Source organism: Penicillium cosmopolitanum (assembly GCF_028827165.1).
Source record: "Penicillium cosmopolitanum strain IBT 29677 chromosome Unknown utg000003l:1.0-3747932.0:1.0-3751027.0, whole genome shotgun sequence".
NCBI lineage: Eukaryota > Fungi > Ascomycota > Eurotiomycetes > Eurotiales > Aspergillaceae > Penicillium > Penicillium cosmopolitanum.
In genome coordinates this window covers 496,584-519,609 of record NW_026622673.1, presented here as the reverse complement: position 1 = coordinate 519,609, position 23,026 = coordinate 496,584, and the positions used below count along the sequence as shown (strand labels likewise).

Here is a 23,026-nt window from a genome sequence, read left to right as displayed (position 1 = left end):
GCGGAGACCGATCTCCGCCGCAGAAGGCCTCGATTGGACCTGCAAGATGATGATAATCTCGAGGAAAACCGTGAGCCACCCCCTAACGTCAAACCACTCATCGACATATTTCCGGGTGTCTCCGCCGCCCTTCTTACTCGCGTCTTCGAGAGGAAACTCAAGGCGACTGAACTTATACGCTTCTCTTTGCTGAACTTATACGCTTCAAAGAGAAGTCAGTCACCGAGCTAGATCAGGAGGACAGAGTCTTTAACATGACTGAGTCGGGAGGCACAGTGGGCTTCAAAAAGGCGGCAGCGTCGCTTAAGGATTGGGGCCCTAACCCTCAAATATGGACGACCTGCTTTCTTGCATATCTGGCCGTTGTAGGATATCTCTTCGGCGAGAAACATCCTAAGGCAGTTCCCAACCTACTCATGTTTATGAGACAGATCCTGGACTTCGCCCAGACTTATCAGTGGTCGGAAGCAGTACTCCCCCTTGCCCTTAATTTCCACCAATATATACTGGATAAAGGAGAACTATCGACGGAAAACTACCTAGTCACAGGCCCATTCCGCGAGAAATATCTCCGCCACAATCTCACCCTACCTGCGAAGTCACCAACAAACCCCCCCAACACGGCCTCGTCAAGCCAGGAATACCAGATCTTCGAACAATGAGTCAGAGGTTTGCGATAAGTTCAATACGACAGGGTGCTCCTGGGAAGGCTGCAAGAGACGTCATGAGTGTACGGCATGTGGCCTAAGCGAGCATGGCGCCTCCTCCTGCCGCAAGAAGAAGTAGCAAGTGACAGCCCTTAAGAACAATGGCGTCGTTCTTAATCCCTTATCCTTAAGCTTCGTACCGCAGGGGCAACCATCTAGACCAAATACTGCTGTTCAATACCCCGTTTTCAACCCGGAGCTGCCAAGGTTACAGTCCTCTCCATCACCACTATATGCGAAAGCCTGGAGCAATCTTCTACGCTACTATCCAGGCGGTCTCGGGCCCACTATCACTGGCATCCTGACCTACGGTGTCCAGGTTGGCTATAGGGGCAAGAAGCAGTTTCGCTGTTCTAACCATCATATACACGAACCTGGCATGATCACGGCTAAACTAGCAGACGACCTCAACCTCGGTCGTGTTCAGACTAGCCTCTGGGCCTTCCTTCGTTTCGCCGCTTGGGTTAGTCCCTAAGCACGATGGGGGTTGGCGCCGCATCCATGATCTCTCTTGGCCCCCTGGACAAGGCCTTAACCAGGGCATACCGGACTCCTGGTCAGCTATTGAATACATGACAATCGATAATATCTATGAGCAAGTCATACAAGCTGGCCTAGGCTGCGTAATTATCAAGAGGGATATCAAAGACGCCTTCCGAATAGTCCCTGTTGCCGAGGACAACCAGCATCTCCTTGCCTTCCAGTGGAACGATTCCACCTACGTTGAGTGCTGTCTCCCCTTTGGCCTGGCAACGGCCCCATATCTCTTTAACCTCTTCGCTGAGGCACTCCATTGGATACTCCAATGCCTCCTTCCTGCATTCTACATCAATCATTACCTAGACGACTTCATCGCAATTGCTCGGTCTCCCTCGGTGTTCGACCCTATGAGTGCCTTCGATAAGGTTTACAACAGGGTCACCGACTACCTACGTATCCCTCGCAATACTAAGAAGGACCAGCAAGGGACCTGTGTTACAGTCTTAGGTATCCAGATAGATACTCTCGCAATGGAAGCTCGTCTGCCACCAGAAAAGTTGTGCCGCGCCACATTGGACGCCGCAGCTGCCCTAAACGCGGCGAGTCTCTCCCTCAAGCAAACAGAGCGCCTCACAGGCTTACTAGCCTTCTGTTCAAGAGTTGTTCGGCTAGGAAGAACAAGGCTACAGTCCCTATACACCTTCCAAGCCGCTTTCCCACATGGGAGTAGCGCGCGCCGCCGTATCCCTTATGAGGTTCGTGACGATTTGGAATGGTGGAGGGACCCCTTGTCTCTCTTCAACGGCGTACTTCTAATTGACCCCTGTCGCCGCACTATCACGCATCTCTACACAGATGCCTCCAGTACAGGCCAGGGGCTCTTCTTCTTTTCATCTAAGTCTACATTAGACTGCTGGCTGGCCCATTGTCACCAGCTTCATCCAAGCAATGCTGCCACATTGGCCCTTGCTCAAGACGCACATGTGCACATCAATACCAATGAAGTAGACGCTATTCTTCAAGGCTTCCTACTCTTCAGCCACCATTGGCTCCATCACACTCTCGTTATCCACACGGATAGCTCCACAGCGCACACGGGACTAAAGAAAGGCTTCCTTCATGGTCCGCTAACGCACCTCTGAAGAGCCTACTTATCCTAGCGGCGGCGAGAGACATCCACATTGTGCCCCACTGGCTCCCTTCCGGGAAAAATAAATTAGCAGATCCGCTCTCTCGTAATAATCTTGAAGGCATTGCTAACATTTGTCCCCATTGGCAGGACCTCTCGGTATTGAACCACCCGCGTGGTTCTCTTCACGAGCTCCTCAGCTCAATACAGGCCACCTGAAACTGCTCTGGAACGGACTCAGCGCCAATACACGTTCCGTTTACCTCTCCGTTCACCGCAATTACGAAAAGCACTGCGCGCTACAAAGTATACCCGCATGGCCAGTTTCAAAACATTCTTTGACCTCATGGTTAAGCACACGACTCCTTGGTAACGCTAGCCAAAAGGCCGTCAAGCCTGACACCGCACTCGCCGACCTAGCCGCTCTCCGAGCCTATCATATCGATAACTTCCTTGACGATAAACTCTTCGATAACAAGCATTTTCGACGTCTTATAGACGGCGCGAGAAGACTCAACCCTATCACCAAAGTACGGGTCAGAAAACCGATTTCGCGTGACACTATTACGAAACTATCCGCGGGCCTCGCCACACTCCCGTTACGGCCCTTGGAGATATCTGCAAAGGCTCTAGATGACCTGAACTTCGCAACCGCGTGCCGGGTAGCATTTGCGGGGTTCCTCCGCCTTGGGGAATTTACCTACAAGACTGAAGACCTCCACACATGTTCTATCTTCTCATCCACAAAGTTAACGCGCTCCGACGTCAGATTTTCGTCCTCGTTAGACCACGCACAACTCACACTCAAGCGCAGTAAGACGGACCGCCGCCACGAAGGAGTACAGATTATCCTTGCAAGGACGGGAGACGGCGCATGCCCAGTTGAAGCGCTTCAGAAGCTGCTACTTCTCGACCCCAGAGGGCCCGACGCCCCATTGTTCTCCTTCCACAGAAGACCATTCAGTCGCAACAACTTCCTCTCGACCTTGTATGCTAAGCTAAGATCGCTGGGGATACGGACAGACGGCTACTCGGGTCACAGCTTTCGGAAGGGTGCGGCTCAGCATGCACACGATAGTGGGATACTCGATGACCAGATCCAGATGCTAGGGAGATGGACTTCGGAGGCGTTCAGGGTGTATTTTACGACGAACGCCTCTGTCCTGTACAAGCTTAATCACCAGTTCCAGATAGGATCGCCGGCCCCGCTGTCTCTGCTGATTCCACCACCGTCCCCTCCACCATCCTTGGCCCGGGTCATTTGGGCCCTATCTGACGCTACGGTCTACGACCGCAGCAACAGGTGACCCGTTATGGCCAAACTACACTCTTCTTGCTCCTCTTGACTGCGTGAGGTCACCAATAAAACTGGATAAACTATATAAATTATTTTATCTTTGTTGGATGTTGAGCAGATAACCTGTCAGCAATCATCTCCAACTTGACCAAAATTGTTTTGTTGTCTTTGCCTTTATACCTTTCTAGCAATATTGAGTGGAAGTAAACTGTGACGGGACTAAGGTATTAGCTAGTACTGATTGGCTAGATAAGAAAGAAAGAAAACCAGGTTTTGATTGTTAAACAGAAACTGATTCTTGAGGATCCCCTCACGAATCGAGAGCCTATCGCCCGCTTTATATAATTACTGAGGTCTTCATCTCGGGGGGAGAATCAGATATGATTTCCACTCGATCCCCTACCGATATTCCCTTGTTCCATCTGGTTCCGTCCGGTGAGAGTATCTTCATTGAACTGGATACAGTTCTGTATGAATTCTTCTACCTCCATCTGGTTCCGTTTCCCGGAAGTCAATCCCTGGGGAAACGGAAGTTGATCCCAGTAGAATCATTCTGAGAACATGAACCAGGTTAGGAAGTTGATAGGGAACTGTCATCCCTTCTGGATGGGATCGGGGAAGAATCGGGCCTTGTCCGGATGTAAATTGATATCCTGTGACACTGTTGACCCAGGAAGTACCACATAATCCCATTCCAGTCAAGCTCTGGCTGATGCTCTTGGTGTCAAAAGTGATATTTGTATATATCAATCTGCCGATGCAGCAAAGGTAAAGTCCCCTGTGGATGGCCACCATTGTAGTTGGTGGAGAGAAACACAAAAAGGCCAGAGATGACAATTGAGCCATTTCTTTTTCAAGCTCAGCATCCAGAGTCACTGCTAATTTCAACTTTGCTGAGAGAGGGGGCCAGATGTGACATAGAAGCTCAGGTGTTGTGAGCCACAGGCAAATACCAAAGTCTGCAATCCTTGGCAGGAGAGTCACATATAGAAACCAATAGAATGCTTGCTGTCTATCAGCAGTGACCTCAGGCTTCCACTGAAACCAGGGCTTCATGTTGACAAGAGTGTCAAATTAGTCAAGATGGTGGTAGATATATGCAATCCATGTCACAAGCTGGTGATGGCTCTTAGATATAGCATTCATCTCAAGAACCTCAAGAAGCTTGGCTGCATGCTCATGACAGAGGATTTGCTTGCTGAAACTGTAGTTCAGGCAAATGGATTTACCAATCTTCCAAAGTATAATAAGTTTGCTCTAAAGATCACCAGCTTTGATAGCAGCCTGAATACAGCAATTCAAACTACTATATTTGACAATTACATATTCAGGAGCTTGGGAGATAAGCTTTAGAGACAGGAACAATAACTGCCAGGGAGATATCCTCTGGCTGGTCAGGTCCAGGGACATTCACCATTTCAACATGCTTAGGCTGGGAGATGCTGGTGTTGGTGGCTTCAGGTGTTGGTGAAATAGTGCTGATGCAACTGGGAGGGTTAAGATTATTGCTGCCATCATTGTTGTCATCATCCTTATCTTCTTCATCTCATGGGTCTCTGCTGAGTCAATCAATAATGGAGTTGTTGACAGCATTGAGCAAATGCTTCCAAGGAAGCTTCTGCATCAGCATCTTGCTGATATTTTGGTGCATAGTTGCAGTCTTTGCATGGATAAGGAATGCTTTGGTGGCCAGGCCGCCCCAGTGCTGAACTGCCTTTGCCACAATACCATCCATGTACTTTTTGTCCTTTGCTCTCTTTGTAGTGATCTCAGACATCCTTGCCCAGCACTCCTCAAACTCTGTCTTGTTATCGGTGCCTTTGTACACCTTGTGGCCCTGGGCCCAGTCATGAATCGCACAGAGCACCCGCTCAATAGTAGCAAGCTGTTCGAGGGCGATATCTTGTGAGGAATTGACAATCTGGTAGGCGTCAGGCTTTGGCAGCATCTCCAGATACTCAAACAGGGCTGCAGTATCGTGGAACACATGGTTGTCGATGGTGATGGTACCATGGCTCTCGGAGAGATCTGCAATCAGGGCAGTTGAGGAAGGAGAGCTAGGGGCAGAGACAGAGTTGTTGTTCAGAGACTGGGAAACTGTGTTATACGCTATGATATTGTTAGCAGATGAAGATATTTGTTGTAGTATAGAGATGTTACCAAGAGTATCAGTTTCGGCAGGAGAATCAGCTTTGGCAGGGAGGTCGTTTTGGGGATGGCCTCAGATAGACATGGAGGAGTATCGACCTCCATAGTGTCCGTCATTTTGAAAAACCAGAGGAACAGAAAGCTCTCCTCAGAGAGAGGGGGGGCGAGGTCTGAGTTGAAAGGGGTAGGCTGAAAGAGACAGGTTGAAAGGAAGCAGAGGTCAAAAAATACAAAAAAAGGAAGAAGTTTGAAGCAGTTAAGTTTGAAACAGCCGAAAGAATAGCTTATATCCTATGCTTGCTTTTGATTGGCCAGTTTAGAGTGTCCGAAAGAGGCAGTTTTGACATGAGGAAGGCACGTCTGATAGAGACGTTCGTAGCTGAGGAAGGTACAACCCAGAACGGGAAAGATGGCGGCCCTGTAAACAAGGCCGGACCTAATCTTTCGGCTGAAAGATGGTCTCCTAGGTCACTGATAAATAAAGCTGCTGGGTGGCCATAGGTATAGGCATCATGTCAGAGGCTCAAAGCGACAGCAGTGGCTTCGGCTAAAACAGGAAGAAAGGCAGCCTTGTGAACAAGACCAAGCCTAATCTTTCTCCTGAAATATATTCTCCTAGGCCGCGGTAGCTGCCAGAGTAAAAGTAATAGGCATCAGGGTGGCCTTCATGGCTAAAGTGAGCCTTTAGGCCTGGCTAAAAAGCCTAAGGTTGGCTAAAGTATAAAAGATATGCTAGCCATATACTAAGTTAGCTGGTAGTTAAAGGACTGGGCCAAGTTTAGTTCTGGGTTGTATCACAAGATGCTGTTCCTGGCTAATTCACCATCTTCGCAGGAAATGTAACCTACGAGTGCCCTGGAATTCAAGCCTATGTTGGCGTCCATGCCGCGTCCGGGGCGAATAATCACACTTCTGGATTTACTGCAGTAGCAGGAACCAAGGATTCTCATGATCTCTGCCTTCATGCAGCAAAGGGAATGGCTATCGCGGGTGTGAGCGTCCTGCAGAGTGATGATCTTGCTGAAAAGGTGAGATTGGATTTCGAGGACGACAGGAAAAGGCGCTCTGTGCCCTCAACAACCAGGACGTTTGATTCGAATGCGGGCTTTTGCTAGCGAGACACTTGATGAATCACAATCACCGAACCCTTTTTGATACATTTGACTGCTTCCTGACCATGGATGACCTAGCGGGGCGTATGTCACATCGTACTCAATATACTGTCCAGATTCAGCAATAAATATTATCGAAGCCACCCTTTCGTAATCGTGGTTCAGGCCGTAGGTGTGAATAAACACCTAGAATTCGAACTTAACTCTGAGAAACTACAGAAATAGCTCATAGAGATACTGGATATTTAAGTATAAGACATTATCTCGTAGGTCAAGTTAATGTTTATGCTGTTTGACATACTTGAGCCTGAGCTCTCAGTCGCAATTGGCCTGGTCCCCCAGGCCTGGAATTCAGGCCAAAGCTGAGGCTCTTACTTAAGTCGTAACTACCCTCTACCCCGCATCCACACTTATCACAAATAAAATAACAGACAAGCAACCAAACAAGCACCGGAACAAGCATGCCCCCAGCCAAGCCACCTCAAATTCGTGATTATTCCCTCCAACTGAAGCACCAAACAGAGCTCGGGCCCAACATATTGACTTCGAAAAATTCAACGCCCCACTCCCAACATACAAAGGCCACATCGCCGCTGTGATAGATTCGCTGCGGAACCTCTAGCGCTCTCCAACGATATTATTAGCCGAATGACAGCAGCAAAAACACCACTACGGCGGAAATACACCTGTAGGCATGTTAAAACATTAGGCCACTCTGGTGTGCTAATCGTACGCGATGCCAACCGTTCAATTGCAACCAGAAAGGAAAAAGTGGCTATTCAGAGGAAGAAGAAGCTTGATAAACAGCCTGAAAAATTATACGGTAAACAGCCACTACCGGAGGTTACATAAGAGAATGAGAGTTTAAATTACGCAGAATGGGCTGCAGGATCGGGTGAGGAAGTTTTTATTGTAAATGCTATACCAAATCCGCTATACAGTTGAGAAAATTATCAATTTTGTGATTTCGGTGTGGCGCACCGCGAAAGAGCGGCGGGTGCGCTTGGCACTAAGACGCCAAAGTTCGGAATAAAAGGAGTAAGGTTGATTGACATCCAAGGCACCATCTACTACTACTATTCAGAACGCGCCCAGACATATCACCAAAACAACGCGTATCCGAGTCAGGGTAAAATCTAAAAGATTAGCAAAACCTAGAGATCTTTGAAGTTAGTAAGTAAAAACTTGAAGATGATATTTGTAAAGATCAGGTCAATCAGGGGTTAACACGTACTATAGAAGAAAGATATATTTCGAAGGTAAGAGCATACTAGTACTACCAGGCAGGCAGCAGCGGGAGTTCACAGCAGCAAATACAGCCCTGGAGATGAAATACATTTGGCCTGGCATAATATAGTATTATCAAAATAATACAGTCGGGACGACTATATTGTCCTCTAATATTGCCCGGATATGTGTATTGTAAACTTGGAGACCGGCGGGATGGCAAGTTGCTGCCTATCTAGGTAAGAAAGGAAAGCTTTGGCGAAATCTGCTGCTCGTCCCGAGGTCGGGATCTACAATTACTATGGTCGGGGAGACTTTCCACGGGAAAACCGTCCTCAAAATGCCTAGTGTCACCGCCCCCAGATGTATGGCTATAAGTTTAATTCGAGGTTTCCTCAATTTGTCGGAATATATATTACAGCAACAGGTTGAACCAAGTTATCCGACCGTCTTTTTGTCGCTTCACACGAGACGCTAGTGTCGTTAACGACGACCTGAACGGATTTGATTGCAAGAAAAGACCGTCACATCAAGAATGGCGTCGCAATCTACCGTTATCACTTCCTCGTCCGCCATCAGTCAATCCCCCGTTGACAAGACTGAGACATCACCTACGGGCGAGATGACTGCACTCCAAGCCCTCTCACGAGGCCCAATCCTTCCCGGAATCCCTATATTGCCAACCTACGAGAAGCAGCGCCGCCACCTTCTAGAGCACATGGCTGGTGCATTCCGAGTGTTTGCCCGCAAGGGCTACACCGAAGGTTTGGCTGGTCATATCTCTGTGCGTGACCCTGAAAACCCTCATACCTTTTGGACCAATCCGCTCGGCCGGCCGTTTGGCTTGATGCGCGCTTCTGATATGGTCCTCGTCAATTACGACGGAAAGATGGTAGGGGGTAATATGAGTCGTCCTGTAAATGCTGCTGGGTTTCTTATTCACAGCGCCCTACACAAGGCCCGGCCAAATGTCAATGCTGCTTGCCATACGCACTCGCCGTACGGAAAGGCTTGGTCGGCGTTTGCACGGCAATTGGAGATGATCAATCAGGATGCCTGCGTGTTTTATGGGCAGGCCCAGAGCGTTTATGAAGAATTTGGTGGCGTGGTCTTTGACGAAGCCGAGGGGCGGAGGTTGGCGGATTCTCTAGGGAAAGAGGGGAAGGGGATGGTGTTGAGAAACCACGGCCTTTTGACTGTAGGGCAGACCGTCGATGAGGCTGCTTACCTTTTCACCTTGATGGAGCGGAGCTGTCAAGTGCAGCTTCTGGTAGAGGCGGCAGCTGCGAACGGAATTCCTAAGCAGTATGTAGGTGAGGCTGAGGCTGCGTACACTTTCAAAATGACTTCAGACCCGGAGTCTTTGTACTGCGAGTTCCAGCCGGACCTAGAGGCAGAGGACGTATTGTGCAATGGCGATTTCCGCAATTGAACGATTAGGAAGCAATCGGGTTGAAATTCGATATATCTCTACTACCTAGGTAGTTGGCAAAGTATATTTGACACATGAAGTTTAGTCTCTTAATGAATCTATCGCGCACCTTGAAAATTTCCCCTTACTATCATTGTACCGAGAGCGCTGTAGAAATGGTCAGTTTATTGGCGAATTCCAGTCGCTCTAACTAGTTACATGTCTGCAACAATAACGTAGTTGTACGATAACTATAAGAATCCAAGCACATACTTGCTTTGACCCGCCAATGCCTGTGTTGGCAGCTATTTTCTCTTTTCAATGTAATAGTATTCGCTGGCCCGTGCAAAGAGCTTTTCTTGAGCAACTTTCAAACCTCAAATCTCCAGACTACTGTCTAAATAGCGGCACAAGGGGGTTAGCATCCACCACCTCGGCCAGCCCACGGGCCCAAAGGCCCTTAAAAGGATACTAGGATCCAGAAGATATCCTAGCATATGCTATAGGTTCGCTTTATGTAAACTTTCTAAACACTTGATCGCATCTGATATGACATGGTAGTAGCATTTTGTGACTTTGAATCGAACTGGCGAGTGACTAGAAGCGCGGACCCGGCGTATAAAAAATAGTTTCCTGGTCATAGACTTGATGAAACCCGAATCTTCCAAATTCAATCTCACGTCAGGTCAAAACCAACGTCAACTTCCGTTCGATAACCAAATCTACCCAACTAATTTCCGCGTTCCCATCCCCCCTCCGACGTTTCCAGAGATCCTGCAAAAGGCCTTCCGCAACATCAAAATTCCGCAAGCCGCTCGTTTTGGCACAATCCCGTAATAGTTTAGAAGAGCGCAATTGTAGGTCTGGATTCATTGTTTCGGCAGCAGCGATGAAAACCGGCCACACAATGCCGGTGTTGACAACAGAGAAGCCAAGCTTCACCTTTTCAGCGCGTTCAATGGCGACAATGGCCTTCTCGGCGTACGATTGAAGCAGAAAGGAGTTAAGCTTTCGCACTCGCCGGTAGAAAAATATTATAACGGCGCTGTGAAGAGCTACAACCAGGTGCGGTATAAAAGCACGGTTTGCAGACATCGAGATAGGGTCATCGATATTGTCACCAACGCTGTCTCTGTCGCTGCTCCAAGAGCAGATTTCATTTTCGAGATTTCGACAACGCCTCTCAAGCTCATCAGTCATCGTAAGCCCTTTACTCTGATTATTTAAGTTCCCAATTTCATCAGCAAGAGATGAAATGCGCGAGATAAAGGAAAGTAGCGTTTCGGGAATTCCATAAATTTGTCCGAATAGTGTAGAATTCTGCTGACAATCCTCATCTCCAGGCGCACCAAATAGCCCAAGTTCCAAATCCCCGCCGCAGTGTTCATCGAGATCTCTGCCAACATGAAGACTGTGTGTCCTTAGAGAAGGGAACTTCATCTTGTTGTGAGGAAGTGAGAAACTCAAGCGTTGTTGTGTCTCTTGTGGGAAAACGTATGTGCTCTCTTCAATAATTCGCAGGAAGAGGTATATTTGATGAAGCAGCTTTACCTTGCGAGACTTGTTCACTTTGGGAATTCCTCTAAGACAAATGAACATATCCGCGTTCAGTAAGAATGAACGTGCCTCGGCCTGTTGACCATTCACAACCTCCGCAGACAGTTCAAGTTAGTGACGCGATTCCAACGTGACACCAAAGACTCACGGAAATGGTAACCATTGTCAATATGGCCATCAAAATATCCTTATATTTTGATTTTCCACCACCAGATATTTCCGTATCGAAGCTTCGTCCAAGCTCCACCTTTGCTTTGTGTCTCAGGCGCTCACCAAAAACCCACCAATAATCTGAACTGCCGTCCTGTTCCAAACCAAGCCTATCAAAATTAAAGGCGCTTACAGCCAGTGTGCCATAAAAAAGGGCAGTTTCAGCATGGGTCGACTTATTGAATACACTCAATTCTGAGAATATAGAAAGCACACGCGGGAGGTGCATGATATCCCATGGTGATTTGTGCACGCGGCGAGGCGAGAATAACTTCCCTGCCTGAGCCCGATAGTGCCTTAGAAGAAAATGCGTGGTTGGAGATACTGGTGCTTCCAAATCATTCTCAATATTAAGACTGACATGGAAGCTAAGAGGAGATGGTAGGGCAATTTGAGAATTGTTCATTGGCGGCAAGTTGACAGCCACCAAACGCTCAGAAATGTTATAATTAGGATCCGCATCAATGTGGATATCGGGGTATGTTGACCAGCAGGGGGCGAATAGGCTGAAAGGGCCTGGAATTTGGCCAAAGGACGAAGTACAATCCATATCTACAGTCGGGGTCAAACTGATATCATCATGATCACCCGCGACATATAGGAAATCCATGCTTGCTGATGGCTCGGATGGGAGCTCATGGTTGACAGAAGCCTCAGGTAAAGCCGTGTTCGCCCAGAACAGTGCAAAAGGGCCCATCACAAGGAGGCCATTCGCTTGGAATTCATGCGTCTCCGAGTCAAGCTCACTCAGGACTTTGTCAATTTCGTCATCGTCGATTTGGTGGAGTATCTCCCTGGACATGGCCGCTCGCTCCGCTTCTGCCGGGATCATTAGATGGTTGGTTTCTTATTCTTTTGTTTTCTCCCAAGGGCAGTGCCATCGTCTTTCATCATCAGACTCGAAGACGCCGTGGGATTGATAGGTAATTACCTGTGAAAAGCACTCGACGACTGCGACCGCCTCCACATTGTCCGATATCATCTGCAGCAACAGTTGCAGCAACAGTCCAGTCTGAATGAAAAGTATAATATATAAAGCGAATTCTAGCTGCGTAACCACCACAAACAAGGCTAGCTCGTGAGCACTGGCCACACAGGGACGGGCCTCGTCACACTTGACCTTGCGCGATCGACAGGTCAAGCATCCTCCGAAGGACCGCGCCCGGTTCTGCGATGATCTCGCCGTGACTTTCGACATTGTCTGGTGTAGACTCGAGAGAATAGCCCCTCGCTGTCGCTCGGAATTGCATGCAGTTAATGGAGAGAAATAATGATAAATTAGGGTTTGATGATTGCTTGGGCCGCTATCGGCGTGGCAAGTTATCCCGAGCGGATCACAGCGGGGTTTTGTCCGCTGTGGAATGAGGATGAACCACTTAGAATACAGTCGCAAAAGCCTTCCTTGCCACTATCTGATAACTGCAATACCCCATGATCATTACCCCAAAAGGTTTAATGAGACCGATGCCATCTTCGAAGGGTCACTCATATATAAATGTAAGGACTGCGTAACATTGCACGGCCAAAGAGTTGCAAAGTCATTACCACCTCATCGCAACCGGAATCCCAAATCCCATTATGGAGAAGCTCGATAAGGAAACTCTCCAATGTTCCTCGCAAGACGCTGAGTCTGCCACACTGGGCACTCTGGTCCCTGTCGACCAAAAGGCTGAGCGATCGTACGGTAAGATCCACTCTTGGAAATTTCGTGTCTTCCCCCTAATAACGAATATGCAGTTCGCAAACTCGACACATTTCTTCTGCCTTTCCTCTCTTTGATGTACTTCTTCAACTCCGTGGACCGCTCAAACTTGGGGAACTCTAAAACAGATGGACTGGAAGAGGACCTCAATTTCGTTGGCAACGAATACAGCCTGTTGATCCTGCTTTTCTATATTCCGTTCGGCACTCTCGACCTCCCTCTCAACTTGCTCACAAAGAAATTCTCTGCAAAATGGGTTTTGCCCAGTCTGATGGTCACCTGGGGTTCAATCGCCACTCTTCAGTGTGCTGCTAAGAACTTTGCAGGCCTGTTAGTCATGCGTTTGATTTTGGGTGCCTGCGAGGCCGGCTTTTATGCTGGTGTAGTATTCTACTTCACCCTGTTCTATAAACGCTCGGAGCTCGGGTTTCGTCTCGCGATCTTTTTTGGTTCCGCTTTGCTAGCGGCAACTTTCAGCGGGCTCATCTCCTACGGCGTTTTCAGAATCCAAGACCCACACATCGCGGGCTGGCAGTGGCTTATGATGATCGAAGGCATCTTGACTGTCATTGTTGGCGTTTTCTCTTTCTGGTGGCTGCCTGCCTCTCCTGCTTCGGCGTGGTTTCTGAATGACAGAGAGAAAGCAGCCGCTGTGGCCCGTGCCCTGCGTGATGGCTCTAACAACGTTGATGTAGCTTTTAGTATGAAGGAATGTTTCATGATCTGGAAGGATTGGAAGTTTGCTCTGTGGTGTTTACTTTGCTTTACCTATCCCGTCGCCTTCGCAACAACTTCGAACTTTCTTCCGCAGATCGTGCAACGTCTCGGGTATAGTGTCGTCAAGACTAATTTATGGACTGTCGCCCCTAATGCCGTCGGATTTTTGGTTCTCCTCGTTGTTGCGAAGTCATCGGATTATTTTCACGAACGCACTTACCATGTCTTTGGTGCGCTTTCCACCTCTCTTGTGGGAATGTTAATTCTCATTACTATCGATGTTCTGAACCACAAGGCCGTCGCGTACTTCGCATGTTTTCTTATGGCTGCCGGCTCTTATATTCCTTCGTGTCTCGTCCAGTCTTGGCACAACAACAACAATCTGAATGAGAATAGCCGTGCCGCAACGACTGGTCTCCTGGTGGGCCTAGGCAACTTTGCGGGCATTCTCTCGGCGGCCACCTTCCGTGTCGAATATGCGCCGAAATACATACCCACCCTTATCACGACTTGCATTTGTAACGGCATTGCTATGGTCTGTGTGTTGATCTTAGGGTGTTGGATGAAGTGGGAGAATGATAGGAGAAACAAGGCCCAGGGTGTGAAACTATGTGCCTTGGATGTCGATACATCCGATTTGCCCGATGGAGAACAATCTCCTAGATTTCGATACTTCACTTGAGATGGATTCATGGGCCAAGTTGGGCGTTTGACAGCGTCAGGACCAATTCGACTTATAGGAAATTACACTTAACCTTTATAACGTGACAATGCCTGTCAATGCTATGATTTGTTTCTGTAGAGTTTAAGATTTTAATCAGCCTTGACTGCACGTGAGGCGCTTTGAGCTCCGCCGGTGGAGATGTGGTTTTAGCTAACAAACGACGCTCTTCAAGAGGAGCTAAGCAGTTGCTTTGGCTTGCTCAGGCTTCGATTACCTTAACTTGGACTTTCAAGGACTTGCACTCTCAGTTGTTGGACTAAACGCAATATTTTTTAATATTTCTGGTGGATAGTCCTCTCGTTTCACTTGGCCTACGTAAACCGCGTACAATAATCATCTAGGACTTCTAGACTAATTAGAGGTCAATTTATTGCTATTTCGGAACGCAAAAAGATAATTAGCAAACATATTTTGATGAGAGTTTGCATTTCGTTCTCCTTCGTTGGGATATAGATCACGAGAAATTTTGAGTATCAAGGATATTTGCCGCCTTTTCATGATCTATTCTCCACTTTTCTGCCTTCAAGAGTTCATATACCGTGCTCAATATCGGTGTCGAAACAGAATTCTCCTTTGCCTTTCTCAATGGAGTACCCAACAAAACTTCAAGCTCCATAGGCCTATTGTTCTCCAAATCTAGGAGCATACTCGGCCGGTATCGGCAGTCATTGGATGACCGATAGGCATAATGATGTATCATCTCCTTGGCAGGAGCATGTCCCACAGCTTTAGCAATTGCGTAGACCTCCCACATGGCAGGTATCAACAGGGTCTCCCTCCCACCTGAGGACTGCAGTTCTCCAACATCCATCTTCAGAAGTGTGCAGAGTGTGTTAAAAGTACTGTTCCACAGTAGCTTCTGCCAACGTGCAACTAGCATATCCTCCGTGAATGTACATTTGCCACTTATTGTTCCTGGTCCCACAGTACCAGCTGCATATAAATCCACAAACTCGCACGTTTTCTGGTGCTGCAAAGCTCTGTCCATTCCATCATGAAAGTGTGTTCCAATTACCAGCTCGTCTGGTCCGTCATGAATGATGCAATTTTCACCATTTACCCGTGAGCCAATCATGCTGATGCCGGATATGACAGTGTTGTTTGGAAAGGCTGCAATTATTGGAACCTCGATATCAAGGCCATTCTGAATGAGCACGATAGAGGTGTGTCCTGGGGAAACAGCAGGCTTGACTAGCTCGGCGACGGAGTAAGCTTCCGGGAGCTGCTTTGTAGTGATGACGATGAAGTCAAATGGTTCATTGGGCACGACGGCATCAACAATGCTCGAAACGACTATTCACCGGATCAGTCAGCAATTGAGCAGTTTCACGTGGTAGGCGTTCAAATCAACTGTTCAAACCTGTATCTTTTCGAATAAATATTGCTTGACCATCCTGGACCACAAAGATCCTAGGTATTCACAAGCCTCTTTAAAGGATAGAAGAGAGAGAAATCATTGATACCAACGGGAGAAGAATTCTAAGTGAAAAGAAACCAACCTCTTGTGGGCCTCCAACCCCTTAACCACCCATGATCAACAGACTCAATATCCCAGCCTCTTTCCTTAATCACCGCAAACTTACTCCGCAGCACAGAAGTAACCTCTGCGCGTCCGGATTTCTCAAGCACGAGACTTGCAATTGTGCCAACACCACCACTGCCAACTAGGCAGATGTTTCGTTTTCGTTGATTTGGGATTGAATTGAGAGTGTTGCCATGATCCATCATCACGGGTAAATGATTAGAAAGATCGTTGATGATATCAAGGGCAAAAAGGAATCAGCGGGAGTTTATGTAAGGCTAGAAGTTTATCGCCATGGTAAAGAGTAGGGTAAAAGCAGGGCTGAAAATGAACCTGTCTTGGGAAAGCACTGAAAACTAGGCTAAAACACGGCAAAGGAGCTGCTTCTAAGAGGAAGGTATTCCCGAAAGTAAACATTGTACGAAACGTGATACGCTATCCCATATTTTGTTTGATTCTCTTTTTGGTTGAGTTAATTGCTGAGAGTTAATCGCCGCTCGGTCAGCGACGTGGTTGGTTCTCCCTATAAGCGGTGAATCGAGCGGACATTCTCCGCTTCTTCGCAACAAAAATTCCTAAGCTCTGGAAGCTTTTTGGTATCCACTAAAAGCTTGGGGTGCAGGTCGTTGATCAATGGCTGTGAAAGCACTTTAGACTATCATCCTGGACAGATGGACTTATCTTCAATGGCATGACGATCAGTCGATTGAAACTTGTCTAGGCTATTCTTCAATTATGGGCAATTCTTATGGTTTCAAAGTTTGAAAGGTGCCTCCGATTGGGCCGCGCTTAATCCTCGGCTCGACTTTTGATTTGGAGTATAGCGGCTCGAACTTCCCTCCTCTATCTTAATGTACTTGGTTTGGCGACTTCTCACAAATCGCCGCCACGGCTCTGACAACCAGCCAAGTTTACTTTGAAAGTCCTCCCAAGAACCATACATAATGATGAATCAACTAATACTCCGATAGATATGGGTTTCATCGGGCATGTGCTCGCATTAAACAAGGTCCATCGCGAAGTAGCGGGGTCAAGTTACATAGAAACAGTTTCCAAAACTTTCACATTATCTTCCTCAGTCCAGCGGCTTATTATATGAAACTCGGCCATGGCCCTGGACGTAGGTTGTAATGGCTGTCAATGAGAGGAGGTTCATTATCTCCGGAGTTATCGTTCATCAATGGTGGGGAGCGGACAATACTCCGCTGTGCTCCAAGAGGGCGGACTATTCTCCGCCACCGCCACGTTGACGGGGTTATATGCTTGCCAGCCTCGGAAAAAGCCAAGTATTACTCTCTGAAGTTGTACGGGCATTGATAACATAAGCCGCATCTCAAAACGTCAACTTGGACAAATATATCCTCAACCATAAACTTCATGGCTCAACAAAGCCAACCCGAAGACTTCTCGCTCCTCGACGCAAATATCTCCGAGCTCCAATCCGCCCTTTCTTCAGGATGGCTCTCTAGCGTGGACTTGGTGTCACGATACCTGCGACGAATTAGCGTTTACGACGCGAATGGCCTAAAGCTCAGCGCCATCCCAATCCTTAACCCATCCGTCCTCGACGAAGCAGCCGCCTCCGATGCCCGGCGCGCTACTGGTTCACCACCTCGTCCACTGGAGGGTATTCCATACCTCGTAAAAGACAGTATAAAAGTCAAGGGCATGACCGTTGCCAGCGGATCACCTGCATTCGAGACGCTCATCGCCAACGAGGATGCTGCGTGTATCCAAAGTCTCCGAGAGGCCGGTGCCATACTTCTGGGTCGGACGAACATGCCTGCGATGGCGTACGGCGGTATGCAACGCGGGTCTTATGGGCGTGCTGAAAGTCCATATAACAACACATACCTGGCTGCGGCGTATGTTTCCGGCTCATCGAATGGATCGGCCGTCGCAACTTCTTCCAACTTTTGCGCATTTTCTCTCGGCACCGAGACTGTTTCTTCTGGTCGCTCGCCTGCGTCTAATAATGCTATTATTGCATACACACCTTCCAAAGGCCTTCTTCCTCTCCGCGGTGTCTGGCCGCTCTACCCGACCTGTGATGTCCTGGTGGCTCATACCAGAACTATGGCAGACATGTTCCACGTTCTCGACATTCTAGCCGTTTCCGATAAAACCCCTTCAGGGGATTTCTATCAGGAACAGAAACTCATCTCACTCCCTTCAATCAATACACTACGACCAAAGTCTTTTTCTATATTACAGGATGGCACTTCCTTGCGCGGGAAGCGTATCGGCGTGCCATCAATGTACATCGGAGGCGACCACTCCTCTCTATCCCCGGCTAGCAAAGTAAATACCCGGCCCTCCGTTATCAAGCTATGGCAGCAGGCTAGAACGGTCCTCGAATCCTGCGGTGCAGAGGTGATCGAAACCGACTTCCCGCTTGTGACAATCTACGAATCGAACGCAGATAAGGGCCTGCTCGTCACTGTCGCAAATCTACCAGAAAGCTGGCCTACGTTGGAGAGGTGCGACCTGGTTGCCCATGTCTGGGATGACTTCCTGATCAACAACGGCCAAAAGGGTCTCGAGTCTCTTTCTCAGGTTGATCCGACAACTATCTTCCCACCCGCCCCGGGGTCATTGAATGGTGCGCCTGATGCGGCTAATGCGTTGATGTGGGATGAGATGGTTAAATACCCGCACAGGAGGCCAGCGTCTATTTTTGACATCCCGGGGATTCAGCAGGCAGTCCAGGCTCTTGAAAATGCGCGCAAGGAGACTCTTGAAAACTGGATGGATGGGCTTGGACTCGACGTTGTAGTATTCCCGGCTAATGGTGATGTGGGAGCTGCTAATGCGGACGGGGATGAAAAGGCCTCGCAGTATGCCTGGAGCAATGGCGTTAAGTACTCGAATGGGAACAGGCCTATGCGTCATCTTGGTGTGCCAACTATCTCTGTCCCCATGGGTGTTATGAAAGATACCGGGATGCCTGTGAATCTTACCTTTGCTGGGAAGGCATATGATGATATCAGCCTCCTTAAATATGGCTTTGCCTTTGAGAAAGCGATGAAGGGCCGTGTTAAGCCACCTCTCGTCCCTGCTCTTGAATCTGATTGCGTTAAGGTTGGCCGAGATATTCGGCCATGGACTTCTCAATCGACCTTTGAGTTAATGGTGGATACTCATGTGAAGAAAACTCACGGCGCTAAGGTGGTTGTTCAAATTCAGGGATCAGTTGTCCCCAAGGATACCCGTCTAATGACTTTGGAGTGCTATGTTAACGGTCAGCTGTTTAAGCCGATCGTAGAAGGCGAGAGGTGGTTCCTCGTAGCTTCCTATCCCACATCGGATCGTGATCAATTGTGGAAGAGATGGTCGAGTCCTGCATTGACACAGACAATTGTGATCATCACAGCTCGCACAAACCCTGGCTCGACAACTAGCAAGTTGATCTTCTTGTAAATATCTAGTGTCGCCATAAAATCGAACTCTCCTCTCCAACACTCGCTTATGTAGCACGCTTGAAATCAAATACAAAATTCTCAGTGTTTACATGATCTCCATGAAATTACCCTCTAATAACTCCTGCTGTATAGTCCCACAATACACCATGTCTTCAATCATCCCTAAGTCAGCTCGATGCAAGTTACGGTTCTTCAGCTGCTCCAAGTTCAACTCAGCCGCTTCAGCAAGACTAGAGCACTAGATTAGATTTTAAATTTGCCAGCATTCCACAAGGCCTTTTGGCGAATGAACTCGAACACATTCATATACGGCATTGCGTCCCTCCAGCGGCTAGCCATGTCAGCCAAATTCGTTGCACGTGTAGTAGCAATGGCTTGTTAATTTGGTGATTGAATTTGCGATGATCTACATAGGGTTCGTTCTATCTATCCGATAATGATTATTCGGAATACGAAACAGATGATGAAAATGTTGCGCAGGTCTTTGCTTCTTCGAATATCTTGGATACTCGAATACTGGTCCCTAAAACCACGAAGAGGTGCCTGCACATCGCTAGAGGCCTTGTTCTCGCAGCAACCCCCTTTGAGGGAGTTTGTTGACGTAGAGCTCGTCCTGCGAAGCACCTTTTTACACTCGCGGGGCTCGGGGCAGCGAAGGAGCGCATTTTAAAATCACAGGGCTCATTGGCTGTGAGGGAGCACATTCTTATATCCCTGGGCTCGGAGCAGCGACAGCCGAGGCCACGGAGACTCTCAATCCCGCAGGCAAGAGAGGGACACCATGACACATCGGAGTGTGAGGACCGAAGTCCTGATTCTTTTGGGCTGGGAATCCGGCCCCGGGTGGTGGATTGCGCAGATAGTAGCGAGAATCACTGTCTCGTTGATAGGCGTTGAAGTGGTTGAAAGGACGTTGAACTGGTGTCTGGAGACTTTATAGCCTGCATACTCAAGTTTCGACCTGGATTTATTCCTTTCTGAAACCTGCATTGAGTGTGGTGAACCACTTTCATCAACTGTTGAAAGGACAGTAACGCCGCAATTATATTATTCCTACATATGTATCATTGAATTTGCAATTAAATCGCTCAACGCGGTGGCACTCTACACCTGCCCATTTTAGCCACGTCACCGTCTCTTTCATGAGGGTTGAAGTGCTTCAACAGATGCCGAAATAATTGGTTGGGGACTTTGTGGCCGACAGAAATGCTGAGCTGTACCCGCGGTTGACCGAGAGGACCCTTTGGTCTCCCTAGAATCAATCCTGTTCATCCTTGGCCCCGCGCCGCTGAATGATGTTTCTTTCCTGTCTAATCGTAGCCAGGTAATGTTGCCTTTACTAGAATCTTTACTCCCTGGCCCCGCAGGAACTAACATACTCTTAAACTCAGGATGAAGATTTTCTTTGTTTTCGAGGGCATAATCAAAGTCCAGACCTTATTGGAAAGCCTTTCATAGGAAACCGAGCCTAGTTTCCCGGAAAACCATATGCACTGTTGCAACCAAGACTCACGAGCTATTTTCTTGTGGTCGCCACCCCTCGTAAGATTGCAACGCTACTATCACACTGATGAGACCCTGGATACAAAAAGCACCTGACGGACCAATCAAACACCAGGCGCGAATTTAGACAGACGCAGGTACGGGGTGCGATGCAGATCTCAGCGACGACCCACGGGACCGGAGCTCAAGGAGGTTCTATCTGTGGTCTGGAGAAGAAATTAGAAGGGTTTGCAAAGGTCCAGACACGATCCACAAGCCTGAACTTGACGGGCCGTCAGCGTACCGATGGAACAGGTCTTTGTTGCTTAGGAGGTCGGTTGGGGCAGGTGAGGTATTTGGAATATCACACATACTTTTGGCAACAGAGATTCGATCCGTGGTCGTGTTCTCCTAGTTGCCATCGCAATAGCCTGACTGGTCCTCCGTCGAATGGGAAGCTGCTGCTTTTTCTAACTGGTCTAGAGCGTTCTAGAAGCTATGTATCTTCTGCAAGAACCTCCCCCTAATGAGTAAACTCTTTGGCACTCGACACTTCCTCTGCCTATCTGCTCCAATTTGATCGCCTGTCTGACAACTCTAGTAGACAGCGTATGAAAATCTATGCTTATCATCGACACAATGGCTTACGTAAACAGGTCCCCGCCTTTTGCACTGAAAGCCGAGAAACCGATTGGCTCACGAAAATGACAGAAGCTGTCGATTGCTTTCCGGACGATCATGACCCACCGAGCTGTGGGTCCTGCGCTAACCATTTTCAGCGGCCACTGAATATTCTCCGAGGCTGCACTTTGGCGGAGCGAAAGTCTAATCAAAGGACTAATCGGCGCATATTTTTATCTTTTACTATGTCATAAGACTGTGGCGGTACTAGTGAAGATTATGTCATGAGCTATCTATATGCGTAGTGGTTATAGAAAATCGACTATGCGGGTCGCCACAACTGGCAGAACGGCGAGATCCATGGAGAACTCAACACATGAATTCCAACTCGACTGCCATTTAGAAAGAGCTTGATTAAAGCGTTCGATTAAATCAGCGGGTAGGCCCGGCGATAATCCCATCAAACAACGAGATCCGTGTCTTTCAAGCCAAATTTGCTGCAAGTTGAATGTTACGGTTTGAAGACTTAGAACAATATATGCCGCGAATATTGTTCGCCGGTATACTTCCTATTGACACCATGTCTCTCATTCAAAACCTGAGCCCGTGCCAGTAGCGTGTGCCAGGCTTCCTGAACGAGCACAGCTAGTTGGCTGGTCATAGAAAAGGCGTCATATATCACCGGCGGATCTACCCACGACGTGAGCTGTATGAGAACTATCAGGGCTTGAGCAATCTCGAGGTCTTTGAAAGTTATGAGATTTTCGGATATTGACTCATTCTGATTGATTGCATTGAACCTGGGAAAATCATCACAAGGAAGTTTGGCATAACTGCGATACTTCGCTATGAGATTGCGCAGAGATTCGGGGTCGCCGCTGTTCGAATTTCTGACTGATGGCAGCTCTTGCCGCAAGATAGAGGGAAATAACCCTGCGGGTGTTCGAAAGCATAAAATGCCCCAGCAGTGGCGATAGCCAAAGGAAGCGGAGAAGACATACCATTTGGCGACGTAGTCGGTAAGTGAAGAAACGGTAAATGTGGATCAAAGCCGCGCAAATAATTTGACAGATATCGAGAAAATGCAGATCGGCCTGGAAACTAATATCCACTTGGCTTTGCGTCTGTCAGCTTCTTGACTTTGACTGACAACCTCTCATAAGCCTGCGCAAATATCGTCCAATGTTCGATCTTCCATTTATTGTCAGAGAGATAAGTCTTGTGTAGAAATAGATCAACCTGGTCATTTGGCTTATCCTGGTGGGTGCCTGTGTATGGTGCTTCCCCTGTTTTCGGCTGGGCTATTGGAAAAGTCTCAAGATCCCTAGTCGGGATTAGAGTGTCTGTCGAATTTGCGTGGAGTATGTCATTAATGTAATATTCACCACATATACCTTGCTCAGCCGGCGGGAATTGGTTATAAAGAGACGATAGGGCGATATCAAGGTAATTGTTGTTTGTGATTTCGCCCAAGGAGAAGTCAAAGCCTAGGGAGAAACATTGGATGTTATCGGATATTCCATTCGTCATTCCTATACTGCCATCGACTTGATAATTC

General features: G+C 48.0%; 9 protein-coding genes across 9 annotated transcripts; 5 read left to right on the top strand and 4 right to left on the bottom strand.

Moving 5' to 3' along the window:
- Nucleotides 1-254: 254 nt before the first annotated feature.
- N7509_000349 (uncharacterized protein) lies at nt 255-662 on the top strand (the record flags this gene model as incomplete). Its single annotated transcript, XM_056624996.1, has 1 exon — nt 255-662. One exon carries the CDS (start codon nt 255-257, stop codon nt 660-662), a length of 408 nt encoding a protein of 135 aa, XP_056493578.1.
- Nucleotides 663-1,279: 617 nt separating this feature from the next.
- Nucleotides 1,280-3,493, top strand: N7509_000348 (uncharacterized protein; the record flags this gene model as incomplete). Its single annotated transcript, XM_056624995.1, has 3 exons — nt 1,280-2,309; nt 2,467-3,393; nt 3,414-3,493. The coding sequence occupies 3 exons, from the start codon at nt 1,280-1,282 to the stop codon at nt 3,491-3,493; spliced, it is 2,037 nt and encodes a 678-aa protein (XP_056493577.1).
- Nucleotides 3,494-5,177: 1,684 nt separating this feature from the next.
- On the bottom strand, nt 5,178-5,866 carry N7509_000347 (uncharacterized protein; the record flags this gene model as incomplete). Its single annotated transcript, XM_056624994.1, has 2 exons — nt 5,178-5,710; nt 5,845-5,866. The coding sequence occupies 2 exons, from the start codon at nt 5,864-5,866 to the stop codon at nt 5,178-5,180; spliced, it is 555 nt and encodes a 184-aa protein (XP_056493576.1).
- A 2,769-nt stretch (nt 5,867-8,635) lies between these two features.
- On the top strand, nt 8,636-9,532 carry N7509_000346 (uncharacterized protein; the record flags this gene model as incomplete). Its single annotated transcript, XM_056624993.1, has 1 exon — nt 8,636-9,532. The coding sequence occupies one exon, from the start codon at nt 8,636-8,638 to the stop codon at nt 9,530-9,532; it is 897 nt and encodes a 298-aa protein (XP_056493575.1).
- A 660-nt stretch (nt 9,533-10,192) lies between these two features.
- Nucleotides 10,193-12,110, bottom strand: N7509_000345 (fungal specific transcription factor domain-containing protein; the record flags this gene model as incomplete). Its single annotated transcript, XM_056624992.1, has 2 exons — nt 10,193-11,161; nt 11,217-12,110. 2 exons carry the CDS (start codon nt 12,108-12,110, stop codon nt 10,193-10,195), a joined length of 1,863 nt encoding a protein of 620 aa, XP_056493574.1.
- Nucleotides 12,111-12,125: 15 nt separating this feature from the next.
- On the bottom strand, nt 12,126-12,476 carry N7509_000344 (Zn(II)2Cys6 transcription factor domain-containing protein; the record flags this gene model as incomplete). The annotated part of the gene is made up of 1 exon (XM_056624991.1): nt 12,126-12,476. One exon carries the CDS (start codon nt 12,474-12,476, stop codon nt 12,126-12,128), a length of 351 nt encoding a protein of 116 aa, XP_056493573.1.
- Nucleotides 12,477-12,856: 380 nt separating this feature from the next.
- On the top strand, nt 12,857-14,379 carry N7509_000343 (major facilitator superfamily domain-containing protein; the record flags this gene model as incomplete). Its single annotated transcript, XM_056624990.1, has 2 exons — nt 12,857-12,962; nt 13,016-14,379. The coding sequence occupies 2 exons, from the start codon at nt 12,857-12,859 to the stop codon at nt 14,377-14,379; spliced, it is 1,470 nt and encodes a 489-aa protein (XP_056493572.1).
- Nucleotides 14,380-14,875: 496 nt separating this feature from the next.
- N7509_000342 (ketopantoate reductase family protein) lies at nt 14,876-16,146 on the bottom strand (the record flags this gene model as incomplete). Its single annotated transcript, XM_056624989.1, has 2 exons — nt 14,876-15,714; nt 15,921-16,146. The coding sequence occupies 2 exons, from the start codon at nt 16,144-16,146 to the stop codon at nt 14,876-14,878; spliced, it is 1,065 nt and encodes a 354-aa protein (XP_056493571.1).
- Nucleotides 16,147-17,320: 1,174 nt separating this feature from the next.
- On the top strand, nt 17,321-19,363 carry N7509_000341 (uncharacterized protein; the record flags this gene model as incomplete). The annotated part of the gene is made up of 1 exon (XM_056624988.1): nt 17,321-19,363. The coding sequence occupies one exon, from the start codon at nt 17,321-17,323 to the stop codon at nt 19,361-19,363; it is 2,043 nt and encodes a 680-aa protein (XP_056493570.1).
- Nucleotides 19,364-23,026: the final 3,663 nt, after the last annotated feature.